Source organism: Fulmarus glacialis, unplaced genomic scaffold (genome assembly GCF_000690835.1).
Source record: "Fulmarus glacialis isolate BGI_N327 unplaced genomic scaffold, ASM69083v1 scaffold16158, whole genome shotgun sequence".
Taxonomy (NCBI): Eukaryota; Metazoa; Chordata; class Aves; order Procellariiformes; family Procellariidae; genus Fulmarus; species Fulmarus glacialis.
The window spans coordinates 1-13,692 of record NW_009226478.1 but is presented as its reverse complement, the minus strand read 5'-3'; the positions used below and the strand labels follow the sequence as shown (position 1 = coordinate 13,692).

Genomic DNA, 13,692 nt, shown 5'->3' with positions numbered 1-13,692 from the left:
TCTTCATGTTAAATGTACAGTCTATAAAAAGTGATCAGGCACATTTTATTATTGCTCTGAATGGCTTCTTAAAATCCTTATGCTTGAATTACAATGACTTAATATGATTCCATTTCTTTTATTAAGAGCTGATGGGTGCATGAACCTATCACAGAACTGGTTACAACCCTTTTATTTGCCCCAGCTCAGGTGAGATCAGTGTAAAGGAGACGAATCAGACAGCAAATATTTCTTTTAGATCCTTTGTCAATGGAATACATTTAGGAGATGGTGCATTTGGATCACTCAGGACTCCTGAGTAAAACAAAGCAGTGTTGCATCAAAGATGGTGCAAGAGAAAGTTCTGCTACCTCTGTATCTGCTAATGGCTCCCCTTTATTTAGAGGTCCCCAATGAAGGACACCAGAGTCAGGTTTTATTGTTTTGTGATCCAACATTCTGCGACAGAATGGAGGATTAATCCAGAAAGCTGGTCTAAATGTCCAGCCTTCATCTCATACATGATATTCTTGGCAGCAATAATTAATATGGGCTGTCAGAAGGTTAAGACTCCCTTAAGGCAGGCAGGGGTATAGAAAAAATGCATTTACAAACACAGAAAGGCCCATTTCTGCATAATTTTTAAGACACATCTCATTCTAAACATGTTTTGTAGCAAGGGTGCAGAGTTTTTCAGCAAACTGTAAAGGAAGGTGATGTCTCCAAACACCTTGCTATTAATTGGCTAAGGTGGGACAATCAGGATTACTCAAAGCAAAGGAACTTCCCTCTCAGGAGAGATTTAACCCTGATAATCTAGAGAGGATAAGAAGAAAAAGCTCCCTTACAAAGTTACCAACATATGCAGAAAGAGTAGGATTGATGGCAGGTTTTAGTTTTGTAAAACTGTCCTTGGCTTCACAGATATTTTATATGCATTTAGATCCCAGCCCAAATCACTCTAGAGGTCCGTGGGAATATTTTCACAGCCTGAAGTAGCTCTGGATCATGTCCCTGGAACTTCTTTCTTCCCCTATAGTACCACAGGGACTATTCAAGTCCATTTGCCAGCCAGCTATTTCTTCTGTCTGTTCAGGAAGTCAGACAGTTTGATTACCTACAGATTTACCTGTTGGTGCATGATGGATAAAACTCTTCCAAATAATATCCTATTAGGTAATAGCAAGTTGTGTAATATCCTTGTCACGCTAAGCTGTATCAATTTTGGTCCCTCTGTGTTTAGTATAACAGTTACGATTTCAAAGCTGTTGTCCCAGTATTTTGGAAATGTTCCTCAGAGTGGCTTGGATACTGCGCTCCCTCTCTTAGCAGATGGATACAGTAGCTGGAGCCAGGCATAGCCAGGGCAATGTGGCTCAAAGCCAGCTGTACAGTCTCATCATTCAGGAGACGGTTCAGCTGCCAAAGTCGGTAAGACCTCCCCTGCTGGAGCGCTTTCATTTTTGGGAGCCTCCTGTGGTTGCCTGATGGCTGTTCCACACTGTTGGAATAGCTGGGAAAAAGCACTTCAGCACTCACCACCTCATTGCGCACCGAGCTGGCAAAGGGACTCACAGAAGGCCAGCAAAGTACGTGCCCACTAAATGTACAGCATGTGTCTTCTCCAATCTTGCGTCTCCAATGATTATTGTGAATGTGAACCTTTTTTTTTTTTGCTTTGGTAGCATGTGTTCATTTAGCACATGGTTTATTGAGGGAAAGCTACTTCCTATACAGTATTTGTATTCTAATTTACAGCATTATGCAATACTTCAGGTGCCTTCTTTAGCCTTCATTTTCCCATTCTTTGTTTATAAAGCGTTCCCTTTTTTTATGTAGAAAGTGATCTTTGCAGTTCACTGTTTGTTTTCCATGCATTAAATTTGCTGACTGTATTTGAAGAAAATCCTGTTTGAAACTATAGGTCACCGCACACGTCTTCACTATTTTTCAATATAAAGCACTACCTGAGAGAAAATAAAAGTTTGTGTCCTCCACCTTAATACAAAAGAAATAACTTCAGGAATACTGCATGCTTGTCATTTACTTAAAGATCTATATAGAATCTCTACTGCTTTAAGATCAGTCCATAAGAATCTACATTCTTAGATTGGGATTTTAACTTTTTTGTAAGTGGCAAACCATGTCTTAAAGAAATGTGCCATCAACAACAAATCTGTCATTTATTTAGTGGAGAGGGAACCTTTCATCTGCAAAAGAAACTGCTGTATCTATAAAAATAACTCTGTGAAAAACTAGACTTGCAATACTTTAAAAAAATAACACTGAAGTGGATTTTCCTATACACAAAACCTAAAATGGAAATGCTTAAAGTAGCAACATATGTATTTACAAAGTAGTAGAAGACATAGATTTGATCTTCATATGTTAAAATAATGATGTAACTGAAGGTACACCATATGTTTTAGAATATCCTGTTGAAAGGACACTGTGGCTTTGCCTTCACGTGACTGCTGTTTCACCCATAACTGCTAAGAAGTCAGTGGATAATCCAGGATCCTGGAAATTTTCAGCAGAGCATTCTGGCTCTACCTGTTCCCAGGAAACATATCACAAACACAAGTGCCCCTGACTTACCGTGATGACGATGTGGGCTCAGTGATCTGCCTCTGCATGCGTGCATGTCTGATCAGATGCTCTTTCAGTGCATTCTGGACCTCTGCTGGTATATCAGGTGAAGTGTGGCTAATTTTCAATGCAGCTTCAAGTACCTTTGTTGTAGGCTTCCCATTTTCTTTAACTTCCTTTTTCTCACTGGTCTCAAAAACTTCCGTAGGAGCACTGGAGTTGCTCTGAGGGACATTACTGGCATTGGAAGTGAGAGGTTTGCTTCTCCAGCAGGGCCAACACAACTTCCAAAAGACAAAAAGCGAGACTACCAGCAAGGCGAGCCCGCAGAAGCTGACGACTACTGCTAACAGACTGACTGAGATGTCTGCAAGGAATTAGAAACAAAGATCATCACGACAGACAAACATGGAGAGAAAAAAAAATTAAAAATGACACAGGTAAGGAGATAGAAGCATTTCGATCATTATCTTGTATAGAGCTTTGAAGTCCTATTTGATGTTCTTTTCCTTTTTGACATCTAGGCCTGTACCTTTAAAACACTATCATTCTCTAATATCTGTTTCACAAATTCTTGACTAATTGTTGTTCAGGCCAGGGGCCAGTATCTCTACCACTAGCCATGCACTCAGTCAGACTTCTCAGGAAGTAAGGGACTACCCAAATGGTCCCAAATACTCCTAGCCATTGCTGTCAAAGGGTGTCTGCTCAGTAACACATCTTGCTGAAAAAATTAAACCACAGTCAGCATTTTCTATAGGTGCACATGAAGATAGGCCAGTCCTAAACTGCCAGGCTGATACACAGATTTCTTCAGGACTTGCCACACTTTTGACTCTGAGTGCTAACTGCTTCAGAAACACATTAAAACCTAACATTTAAGTGGCATAAATAGGGACAGGATAAAGTATGTCATAAATAAGAAATTTCCAGAGTTAAATCTTAAGCTCTGGACCAAGACTGTGTTAGATCAAGACAGCACATATATATCGGTATCTAAAATTCTGCTCTGAAAGTGCTGAAAGCAGCTGGCTTCAGAGTACACTGTACAATGCCCTGAGTTGTACAGAGACCATACTGTACACTTAGCTACCCCTGCTGCCCTGTATTTGACTTTTTCTGACACAATTAGTTAGCACATCCAATAGCACGGCCAAAGATAGGAGAACAGATTTCCTACCAACGGAATTCTGTGAACAGACTTGCATTTTAGGAGATGGTGGATCACCAGAAATGCCAGTTGAGCCCTAATTAGGAGTTTTATTCTATGTGACATGTTTCAGTTTGATTTTTCCAGTATCATGTAATATTATAAAATACAACTAAAAAAATCCCTTTCCTTTTGAAAAGAGCCTTTTGTACACTTTAAAAGTATTCAATAAACCCTGCTTAAATATCCCTCAAGCAATGGCTGCTGCTGCTTGTTACAACAAGTTTTGACAGTTCAACAGCTAATATTTTGTATCCACAGCTCCAGGCTCCAGGCTACTAAACTGAACCAGTGGAAAAGTGCAACGAGAATTTGAGCGTATTTTTTCTAGAGGATCACAGGAAGAAAAATAGTCCTCTAGGTATGTATTAGCTCCATGGAACGGTATGTACCTCACAGGTCCCTTTGAGAGATGAAGATTCCGGTAAAAAATTTGGGAACGTTTTCTTTATTAATACATAATATCAGATACAACTCTCAGTAACAAACACTAAGCTTAAGACCCATTCAACATGAAAATGCATGAGAATAGCAAAAGCAAATAGAAAATGTTTCTTGTCTGGAGATTTGAAAGATACAGTTCTCCTCAACCTTACTTCATATACATCCTGGCCAGTGTCATGGGGGAATTGGCAGAGGATGTGCTTCTTGATTTAAAGAGTTTGGCACAAGCTGCTGCCCTTGAACAGAAGTATGCCTCCTTGACCATTCCCTGCCAGTCCTGAGAAAAGTGTCCTCCTTTTCTGCCTGTAGTTAAATGTTAAAATGTAGCCCTTGGAATATGCATGTCAGCTTAATAAGAAATTTGTACGGCAAATTCTGATTTAAGATGCTTCCATAAAATGAATGGATGCATAATTATATCTAATAATAATGTAACACAGGAAGCAAATAATACTTTTGCATATGATTTTTCTAGATAATTTATCCCCAGTAGGAATTATTAGGCTATTTGGTTTAATCTACTGTTTACCCTGATATCCTTCCTGAGCCCAGTAATTTTTACTTGGCTTGCGCGTGTTCTGCAGCAGACTGTCCTATCTTGACAACAAGAAAAGACATTAAGAGCTGCTGAGTTTACACCTTGTTTCAACGGTTAATCACTTCGTTGCAAATTGGTATTTCTGATTTGTATTTTTGTCGTTCTAATTTACAGTCATTGCTTCTTTCATGTCTTTGTATGAGAGATTAAAAGATATGACATGCTTCATAAGACATGCCTATACAAAATACAAATAAACTGTGCCAGGAAACAAACCCAGGACTTGAAACTCAATTGCCTATACCAGTCCCTGGAACAGTTTTAAACTGGGCCAGTTTATACCCTCCCAGCCAATTTCTGGGCATGGATCAGGGAACTAGAGTAGACCAATGATCATTCTTAATAGGTGGTTTGGACGTGGCTCTTCTGTTTCAGCAGATGACAGACTTTAATAGCGTGGAGAGAGGCTCTTACATATGAGTTGGCCACAGTGCCAGAGAATGGTCATAAGTGAATTTAATATATTAATACGGAAGTATGCCCCACTGAAGGAACTTTTTTGATAAACTCAACCAGCTGAATTTTCAATCAAGCTGGACAAAATATTTCTCCATTCTCAAAGCCTGACATAAAGTAGAACTCGTGAAAATGTTGATGATCTATCAGAAATAAAAAAAAGAGGACAAGAAGCAATTCAATTTTGGGTCATTTGCAATATTTCCAGCTCAGTTTAGAGATGGTTGGCATAATTAGGTTACATTTTGAGAGAAAAGCTTTTAGAACTGAAAATTGGTTTGTTTTTTTTTTTTCATTTAGAAAATGTTGAAACAGGATGTTTTAACAACTTTAAAACTGCTGGAAACATTTCAAAACCAGAAATAAGAAAATTGATCCCTTCCAGCAGAGTTTCAATTTGATGAATAGATACTATCAGCTAAAAAACATTCCATCAAAGCATTTCTAGCCAATTCTATTTTAAGTTTTTCACTGCAAGACATTTTTCAAGCCTTCAAATAACTTGGTGTCTCCTTTCAACACCTACTCCCATACCTCAACTTTCTCTAAGCTTTTTTTCTGTATTTCCATTAAACTATTTCAAATTCTAAGTCACTTCCAAAATCTTTACAGAAGATGTATGTTTTATAGCCCTAAAATAATCACATGAAACACATCTGAAGTCTCAAGAGCAGAGAAAAGGAGCTAATTCTACAAACAGTTGTACAAATTACAGTCTCCATTTTTGCTATTTTACTAATAAAATAAACAACCTCACATATTGTACTTCATAATACAACAAATACAACAAATACTTAAACGGAAATATGAAATATTTAATTGCGAGGAATTTGACCAAAAAACCAGTTCATTACAAAAAAAAGTATTTAATTACATTTACTGCCATAACTGCTAAAAAACAATCAGTATGACATATAAATTGACATAAAAAGTATATTGCTTCATTTCCTCACTTCTGACAGTCACTCAATTAAGCAATTATGAGAGATTTGCTGTTACATGAAGACTGAAATAATCTGTAGAAGAGCAGTCAAATGGAGCTTCCCAGACTCTTTGCGTGTTAGACTGGATATGACTCTTATATTACCTTTTTATAGGAAGTTTGGTTTAAGAATACAAAACATGAAGAGACAGTTCTGCAGACTAGGAGTTTCTTCACATCCCTGCCAAGGAAACCGGGTTGGGAAGGAAAATGGGTATTGAAGGATGGGTGTGTCATCAGACCAGGGTTGCGCTTCACATATGTAAATATTATTTAAAGATGTAGAACTGGTGACAAATTCAAAGACTGCCTAAGTTTTTAGAGGCAGAAGGAGATATACTCACTCTGCTGGGACAACGTTAATTGCCAACATTGTAAACAATGTTCTGACTGGTCTCTGGTACAAAGGAAGAAAAAAATCATCTCGAACTACAAGCAGTTGTTTGACAACTCTTTTTCTGAACTGGTAATTGCAGCTTGTCTTCGATGCTACACATTAGCGCAGAACAGGACATATTTCTGAGTATTCACCTGGACATGCAGCATATTCCTGCTCTCATGCTCTCAAACTCAGGAATGTGAAGAAAATCCTCTTTCTCACACACCCACTTCTGATCAGTGGGAGATCTTCCAGCGACTTCAATGGAGTTACCATTTCACTCCTGGTGATCTTCCTTTACTGACCTCTGTCCTTAATGTCATCTTCATAGTCTTGATAAAATTTCATAACTGAAAGAAAGTATCCTGTTTCCTCATGGTTTTCTATTTAAAACTAGTCCTTCAAGATATGGAATTTTGGACAATTTTATATGTCTCATTTGAGAAAGGCATGTCTATTTGGGAAGTGCATAAATTTTATTTACCTCAAAATCTCTCTGCATTTTTTATAAATATCCTCAGAAACATTTCCACCATGAGAAGCTCCTTCACAGCCAGTCTTTCATATTAGACAAGTACTTCAGAAACATCTTAATCTTTTTTCTGGATGCTAGGGAATGTTTTCAGCAATGGTTTCTGTACTATGGCTTCAAACAATTTGTTGTTTGAAACTTGTTTCAGAAAAGTTCTGCCCATGAATCCATTCGCAAACATGCATATTGGCAGACTTCCATTTCCAAACCGAATTAAGTTCATTTACATTTTAGTCAGTGCCCTGACAGCATATGCCCCTTGATGTTTAACTTTGGGAAAACATACTCCACAAACCCAGGATCTTGAATGGAGAGAGAGACCAGATAGTGCTGTGACATAGCTGCCTGGGTGTATAAGGGGCAGGCATGTGTCTGATGTGGACCAGGCTAAAGAGAACGTACTCTTACCAGCAAAGGAACAGGGGGAAAGGAACCCCTGGAAAAAAAGGGGATTATATTGTCTTTTGACACACCTCTTGGTCTATATCTGATCTTGTTTCTCTTAAATATTTGAAGTACAATGTCTCTGTAACTTTTTTCAAACATATTTTTCTTTAACTTTTAATTTGTTCTCTTGTTCATCAGCCTCTCTTTCCATAGCGACCACTCCAAAGGGAACTCTTGTGCCCGGAATATCAGGAATCAGCTCAATCAGATAAATTAATATGTCTCTGGTTTTCTAGGATTTGGAGGGAAGCAGGAGCTTTATCAATTATAAAAGGTCTGGGTCCAGTAAGTCTCCCTTATCCCCATATATATGAGCTAGTTGGTCCAACCCATCATTTCTACTGTACAGTTTTCCTTGGGGAAATCTGAAGAACATAAAAAGTTGCTGGTGCTCATTTTTACTTGGCATTAGCAGATCTTCCACAATTACCTCTGTTTCGTCCAAATCCCTGCAGATGGGGATATAATGCTTTAGTGTGCCTCAGAAAGTGGCAGGTGCAGTCTTGTATTTTCTCTCATAACCTGAACCTGTCAAAACACCCAACTTAAATTTCAAACAGCAAAAATAGCCTTTCACTTAAAAGTCTACGTGTGATCTCCTCTCCTGTTCTCATGGAGAAACATACTTTGAAGATCTTCCACAGATCTTCTGACTCTAGCCCTGTTGTGAATGTGTTCCCTCCTAGGCTGTTAATTCACTCTGATGTCTGAATTTGTTCAAAACAGTCATCACCATCTACTGGCTGGTATATCACTGCTTAATGCTAACAGAGCTCTATGGTAGCATGTTTCTTGACAGTAAGGGAATCAAATGAAGCCAGGTATCACTGTGATTACACGATTACAGCACATAAAATTACTAATCTCTTGTCAAAATAATTTTATCTAAGTTATGTTATTTATTAATGCATCTGATAATCTGTATCTGTCCAACCACAAATGGAATGCCCTCTTTTGCCATTTCAAACTCCATGTACGGGACTTCAGATTACGTGATGTACAGCAGATACAGGGTATTTCCCAAAAGCTTATTACCCTTCTCCTAGCCCACATTACCTTCTGTTTTCCAGAAATCAGAAGGAATTTGCCACAACAGCTGTGTATTCATGAGCCTCAGTACATGATTTATGTGCTGTATGTAACTAGAGAAGATGGCTCTCACTTTTGCCTGACTGGGTCATCGTGTTTTGCCTGCAGTATAAGAAGCAAAAGATGTTGCACTGCACATTGGCCTCTCCTCTCTAACACACCAAATGTAAATTATTTGTCTCCACTTCTGAGGCTTTTCTGGCCTACCTACTTTCCTACTTGTTAACTCTCACTTAATCTCAATAGGAGGTAACTCCCATCTCTGCTCAACCCACATCTGCTCCCCTTGCCTTCCATTAAACAAAATCCAGCTTTGGGCTTGGTCCCATGCTGCTCTCACACTTGCGAGGATGTCTCTGTAAGCATCTGCAAGAAAACCTCATTATCCTCTTTCAGACAGGAAAATGAAATGAAAACACAGTCCAGCACACTGGACTGCCATTAATCATAGGCATGCCATAGCTGTAACACAGTTCACACAGCTCAAGTGTCATTTTTGAATTGTCATGGTTATGTTTATTCTTACCCAGCATCATATAACGAACATCTCACGCATATGATGAGACCCAGCAAAACATTGCGTCTCTTTATCTTCATCATTACAGATTTGTCCTCCAGCTGCTATAACAGTTTCTGTATTTTTCATCTGCATTTCTTTGCAAAACGTGTACGGAGGAAGATTATTTCGTAAAACTCTTGCTTTTACTGTGTATCACTGCTGCCTGTATGTTGAGCACTTCCGCATTGTTGTGACTGCCTTCACCATTACAGTAAATAAATCTGGTCTCTGTGGTATGTTTACCCCTCTGTTCTACCTTTACGCTGCTGAATTAGATGCATTACTGGCTTTCACAGCTTGTTAACAGTGATTTTGTAAACCATATTTTTCAGTAACTCAGTACTTTTTTTCCCCCAAAACTAGTAACTTTGTTCTGACCAGGCGATGAGCTATATCATAAATAATTTGATCGGTTCTGTTAACTGTTCAGATGTTTATTGTTTAATTTTATCACATTTCGCTGTAACAGAATGCTCAACTGTTTCACACAACAGTTACTTTCTCATGAAGAAGAATGTTCCTTTCTTGTATGACAGTCCTACACTGATGACAGTAGTCTTCACATTCATTCAAGCCATTTCTGGTCCCCTTCATGCTTGCTTTGGCACAGTTGAGAAGAACTTGCAAGCACACTACTGGGTAAATCTGTTCTTTCTCAGCCCTAAATGTATCCAGGCAGTGTAAGTATACCTACAGCTTATATTCTAAGCACGTGCGTGCAAATGCGTGCACGCACACACATGTTTAAAGGAGCCAAGACTAAATGTAAACCATCAGCTACCATCAGCAGGTTGAGAGCTGTCAGGGAAGCAGCTGACAGCCAACAGGAGACTCACACCAACTACAGCAGGAGAACTCATGACATTGCTCTTCAGGGAAGAGCGAGACTGTATTACAGAATGGCCACGCACAGGATGCTCCAGTGTTTTCTTACTCCCTCTATACTTCTGTAGTAAACTGTCGATCAGGGGTAGGGTTAGAAACGTAGTAGGTTAAACTTCTATGGTAATACAATAATTGTGCGTAGATGAATTTAGATGAATAACAAATGAACCTGTAGAAGCTGATGCTCTTTGCATGGTAAACTTAAAAAAATTAATTGTCTGACAAGCAAAAGAGCAAGAGCGACCATCACTCTCTACAACTCTCTAGCCACTTTAGATGGCTAAAATATGCCTTCCTGCCAGGGAAGCAACCGGGTTCCCAGCTCTGTTATAAACATCGGGTCCCCGTGAGAACTGATAATGAGATCGTGAAGTTCTGCAGGACCAGCAGGCCTAAAAAAAAGCAAAGACAGCAGAAAGTGCCCACCATTCGCAGAGGACATGCAATGAATTTTAAACATGTGTCCTTAGAGCAGGATGCCAAAGCTCCTCTTATTACACTCTATGCAATTGGCTTAACCTTCAGAAATGCTCCCAACTGGGACTTTGATGTGCTTGGTTCCTTTGAAAAAGAGGAGGGATGCTTAACTGGTAAAAATGAATTAGAGTCCTTTATTAATCAGATAATCTGAGTGAAAATGCAGGTATAACCAAGCTGCATATATGAATTTTGGACACTTCTAGAAAATAATTTACTTGGATTAGAGATAAATTTTGTTAGGTGCTATCCTGTACATCCAGCTCCCATTTATTTTCCACCTGAACTTTTCCTATTATTTGACAAACATCTTAATCATTTTGCCCGAATCTACTGGAAATAAAGGAGGTGTAAAAAAAACAAAAACAAAACAGTTGCACATCTAATTCAGCATTTTGTCAAAAATGTTCTACTCTTCAGAAGAAAGCTGACATAGTCATTTAACCATATAAAGGTACCATAATTGTAAACAGCTTCCTAATCTTTTCTTTTGAGCATTCCCCTGAGATGAGAGAATTAATAGTCCTTGTAATTACCAGGGCAGAAAATATAACAGCAGATGTCGTGTCTTCACTAATTGTCTAAAGCTCTTAGAAATTTACAAAATGATTTATCTCATTAAGATTCTTTGCTGGGAGTTCCATAGATTAATTATCCATTACACTAAATATGATTACCCCTTCTTGACCCAAGCAGTGAGCAGTAATTGAGGGTCCTAAGGTGGTGGTGTTGTCACTGAGAGGAAAAAACTATTGAAGAATCAGCCATTTCTTTGATGTAATCCTGTTCATCTGCAAAGAATGCCCGAACTCTTATTTCTCTGAGAATAAGAGGAATCAAACACATGAATGTTATTTTTTGGTTAGCAGCAAACCTGAATAGCTCTCCTTTCTGCTTTGTTGTTTCATTTTGTTGTACTCTGCCTTCCCAAAGCCGTACTTCCCATTTTTTGTTCTGCCTGTGCCTCTGGCTCCCTCTTCTTTGTGTTTGATTCTGTTATCCTTGTTATGTTTCTTTCTCATACCTAGACACCTACACTATCAAAAAAATCAGTACCCAGCCCCTCTGCTCACCAGTGAAATTTCTTGGGTCACGAGGTTAATATTGTCTCATGTTTTGCTCTGAGCCTGTGATTGGGTGGTGCATCTTTTGTCTCAAGTAGCTGATTCCTCTGACAAGCTTGGCTGCTTTTCACGGTCTAGCTGAGCAGAAAGCAATCATCACACCCACCAACATAACCATATCACAGCAGTTCTAGTTGCCTTTTTTAACGTTTTCAACTTCCAGAGCATGTTTTTATTCTTGTATTAAATAGAAATACCATCTACTCTTCTACTTTCTGAAATGTTTCTTGCTCTATTCTTTCCTTTCCAAATATGGGTCTCTTCATCTTTTAGACTTCTTTCCTTCAATGAAATCTCATTAGTGATTTTTACTTATGCTATCTTTGTGACACTTTAGGTGTCTTCTTTTTGAGATTAGGAAAACTGAATGAACCCATCATTTAAAGACAGAATATGCTATCCCTATATAGCCAACTATTATTTTCTCTTCTCTCCTCTTTATACCGTCTCCTGGACTATTTGCTTTTTGGATTTTCATTGAAAGTTTAGCTGTGATTCTATAACATAACAACATACAGTAGTAAACCATTATTCTGTAATAACCTTCTCACAGTCTTTTATCTTCTCCACATCTTCCAGAAGTCCTCCTTACAACTCAAGTATCTTCTTACTCTTACTACAGTAGTTTCTTCTCCACACACTTCAGTGCTTGTTGCAGGAGCTAATTCCCAACACACTGCTATAGCTGGAGCCACAGACAGCAAATAACTGAACTGGTTCCATGATGTGTTTCACCCAGCGTGGGCATACACTGAGAAGGTGCTTCCCACATCATCGTTTGGGACAGACAGCAAAACTGATAGGGCTAAATTAGCCATTCCTCCTCTCTACCATACAGCTACAGCTGCATGACACCAGAACTGTGCAGCATTTACTCAGCCACAGAAGGATATGGCTACATGATATGGACTCTCATGCCAAATGCTACCACCCTATGTATGAGAAAGATATTTCAGGAAAACACAAACATTTATGGCTTCATTCTCAGAATGATGATGGAGAAGAAACTTAACGTTTCTACCTTTAATGAACAGGAACTATGGATGTTCAACACTATGGACAACATTAACTTTATCCATAGAGATGATAAGGAGGAACTCTATGTGCATTTGAAGAGCAGAAGAGATGTCATGATTCACCTTTCAATGATCACATTTCTTCCAGCCTGTATTTACAACCTTTCTGTTCATAAAATTCATGTGAATGATATTTATGTCTTGTCTATCCAAGTGTTTACATACTAAAATATTGTCAATTATCAACAACGACAGTGTGTCTGTTCCTCCTCTGGAGCCAGGAAGTATTAATATATGCTCACTGGCAGTGTTATTAATGTTTCATTTAATATGTGTGCCAATAAAGTTGACACCCATCATCTAATAATGGTTTCCTTTTAAGGAGGAGAAAGTGAGATTTAGGAACTCAGCTGAGATGTGGGACCCAGTGTTTGAAGCCCCCCTGGTCTGTTAAATACCAGTTGTTTTCTAATCCAACAATTGCAAGTTAGTTAGGGTTTACAAATGAAAAAAAAAAAGAAGATCATTGACTTGGAAGAAATGTCTAATAAAAAGATCCTGTTACTGTATGCAATGCAATATCAAGGCAAGTGTTGAAGGTTCAAGTTTCCTAAACAGCAACCCTCGGTTTAGTTCGTGGGACATTTTTGTATCCTTCACATCCCACCTGTTTATATACTCACTTTGGTTTTATATGACACCTAATACTGATTTCCTGTGCAGTACTCTCTAAAAATCATATAGAGCAACTAATCTTCTCAGAGCTCAATTTTCCAAGCTTTGTAGGGTAATTTTATTTTCATACAACCTTCTACGATTCGGTCCAAGACAACTAACAGTGCGCGATCGGAACATACTTGGTAGTTCGCATTTACAAAGCACAACAAATCCACGATCCGTGCTGGAGGAAGCCCGCTACGACCCCC

At 38.6% G+C, this 13,692-nt stretch overlaps 1 protein-coding gene across 1 annotated transcript in view; it reads right to left on the bottom strand.

The window, feature by feature from the left end:
* Nucleotides 1-2,935, bottom strand: part of SYT10 (synaptotagmin X) — a gene marked incomplete at its 5' end in the record, with an annotated part of 22,357 nt that extends 19,422 nt beyond the window's left edge. Inside the window, one exon of the mRNA XM_009582823.1 lies at nucleotides 2,578-2,935. Coding sequence (XP_009581118.1) covers nucleotides 2,578-2,935 — 358 coding nt within the window. The remainder of the gene's footprint in view (nucleotides 1-2,577) is intronic.
* Between the last annotated feature and the right edge of the window lie 10,757 nt (nucleotides 2,936-13,692).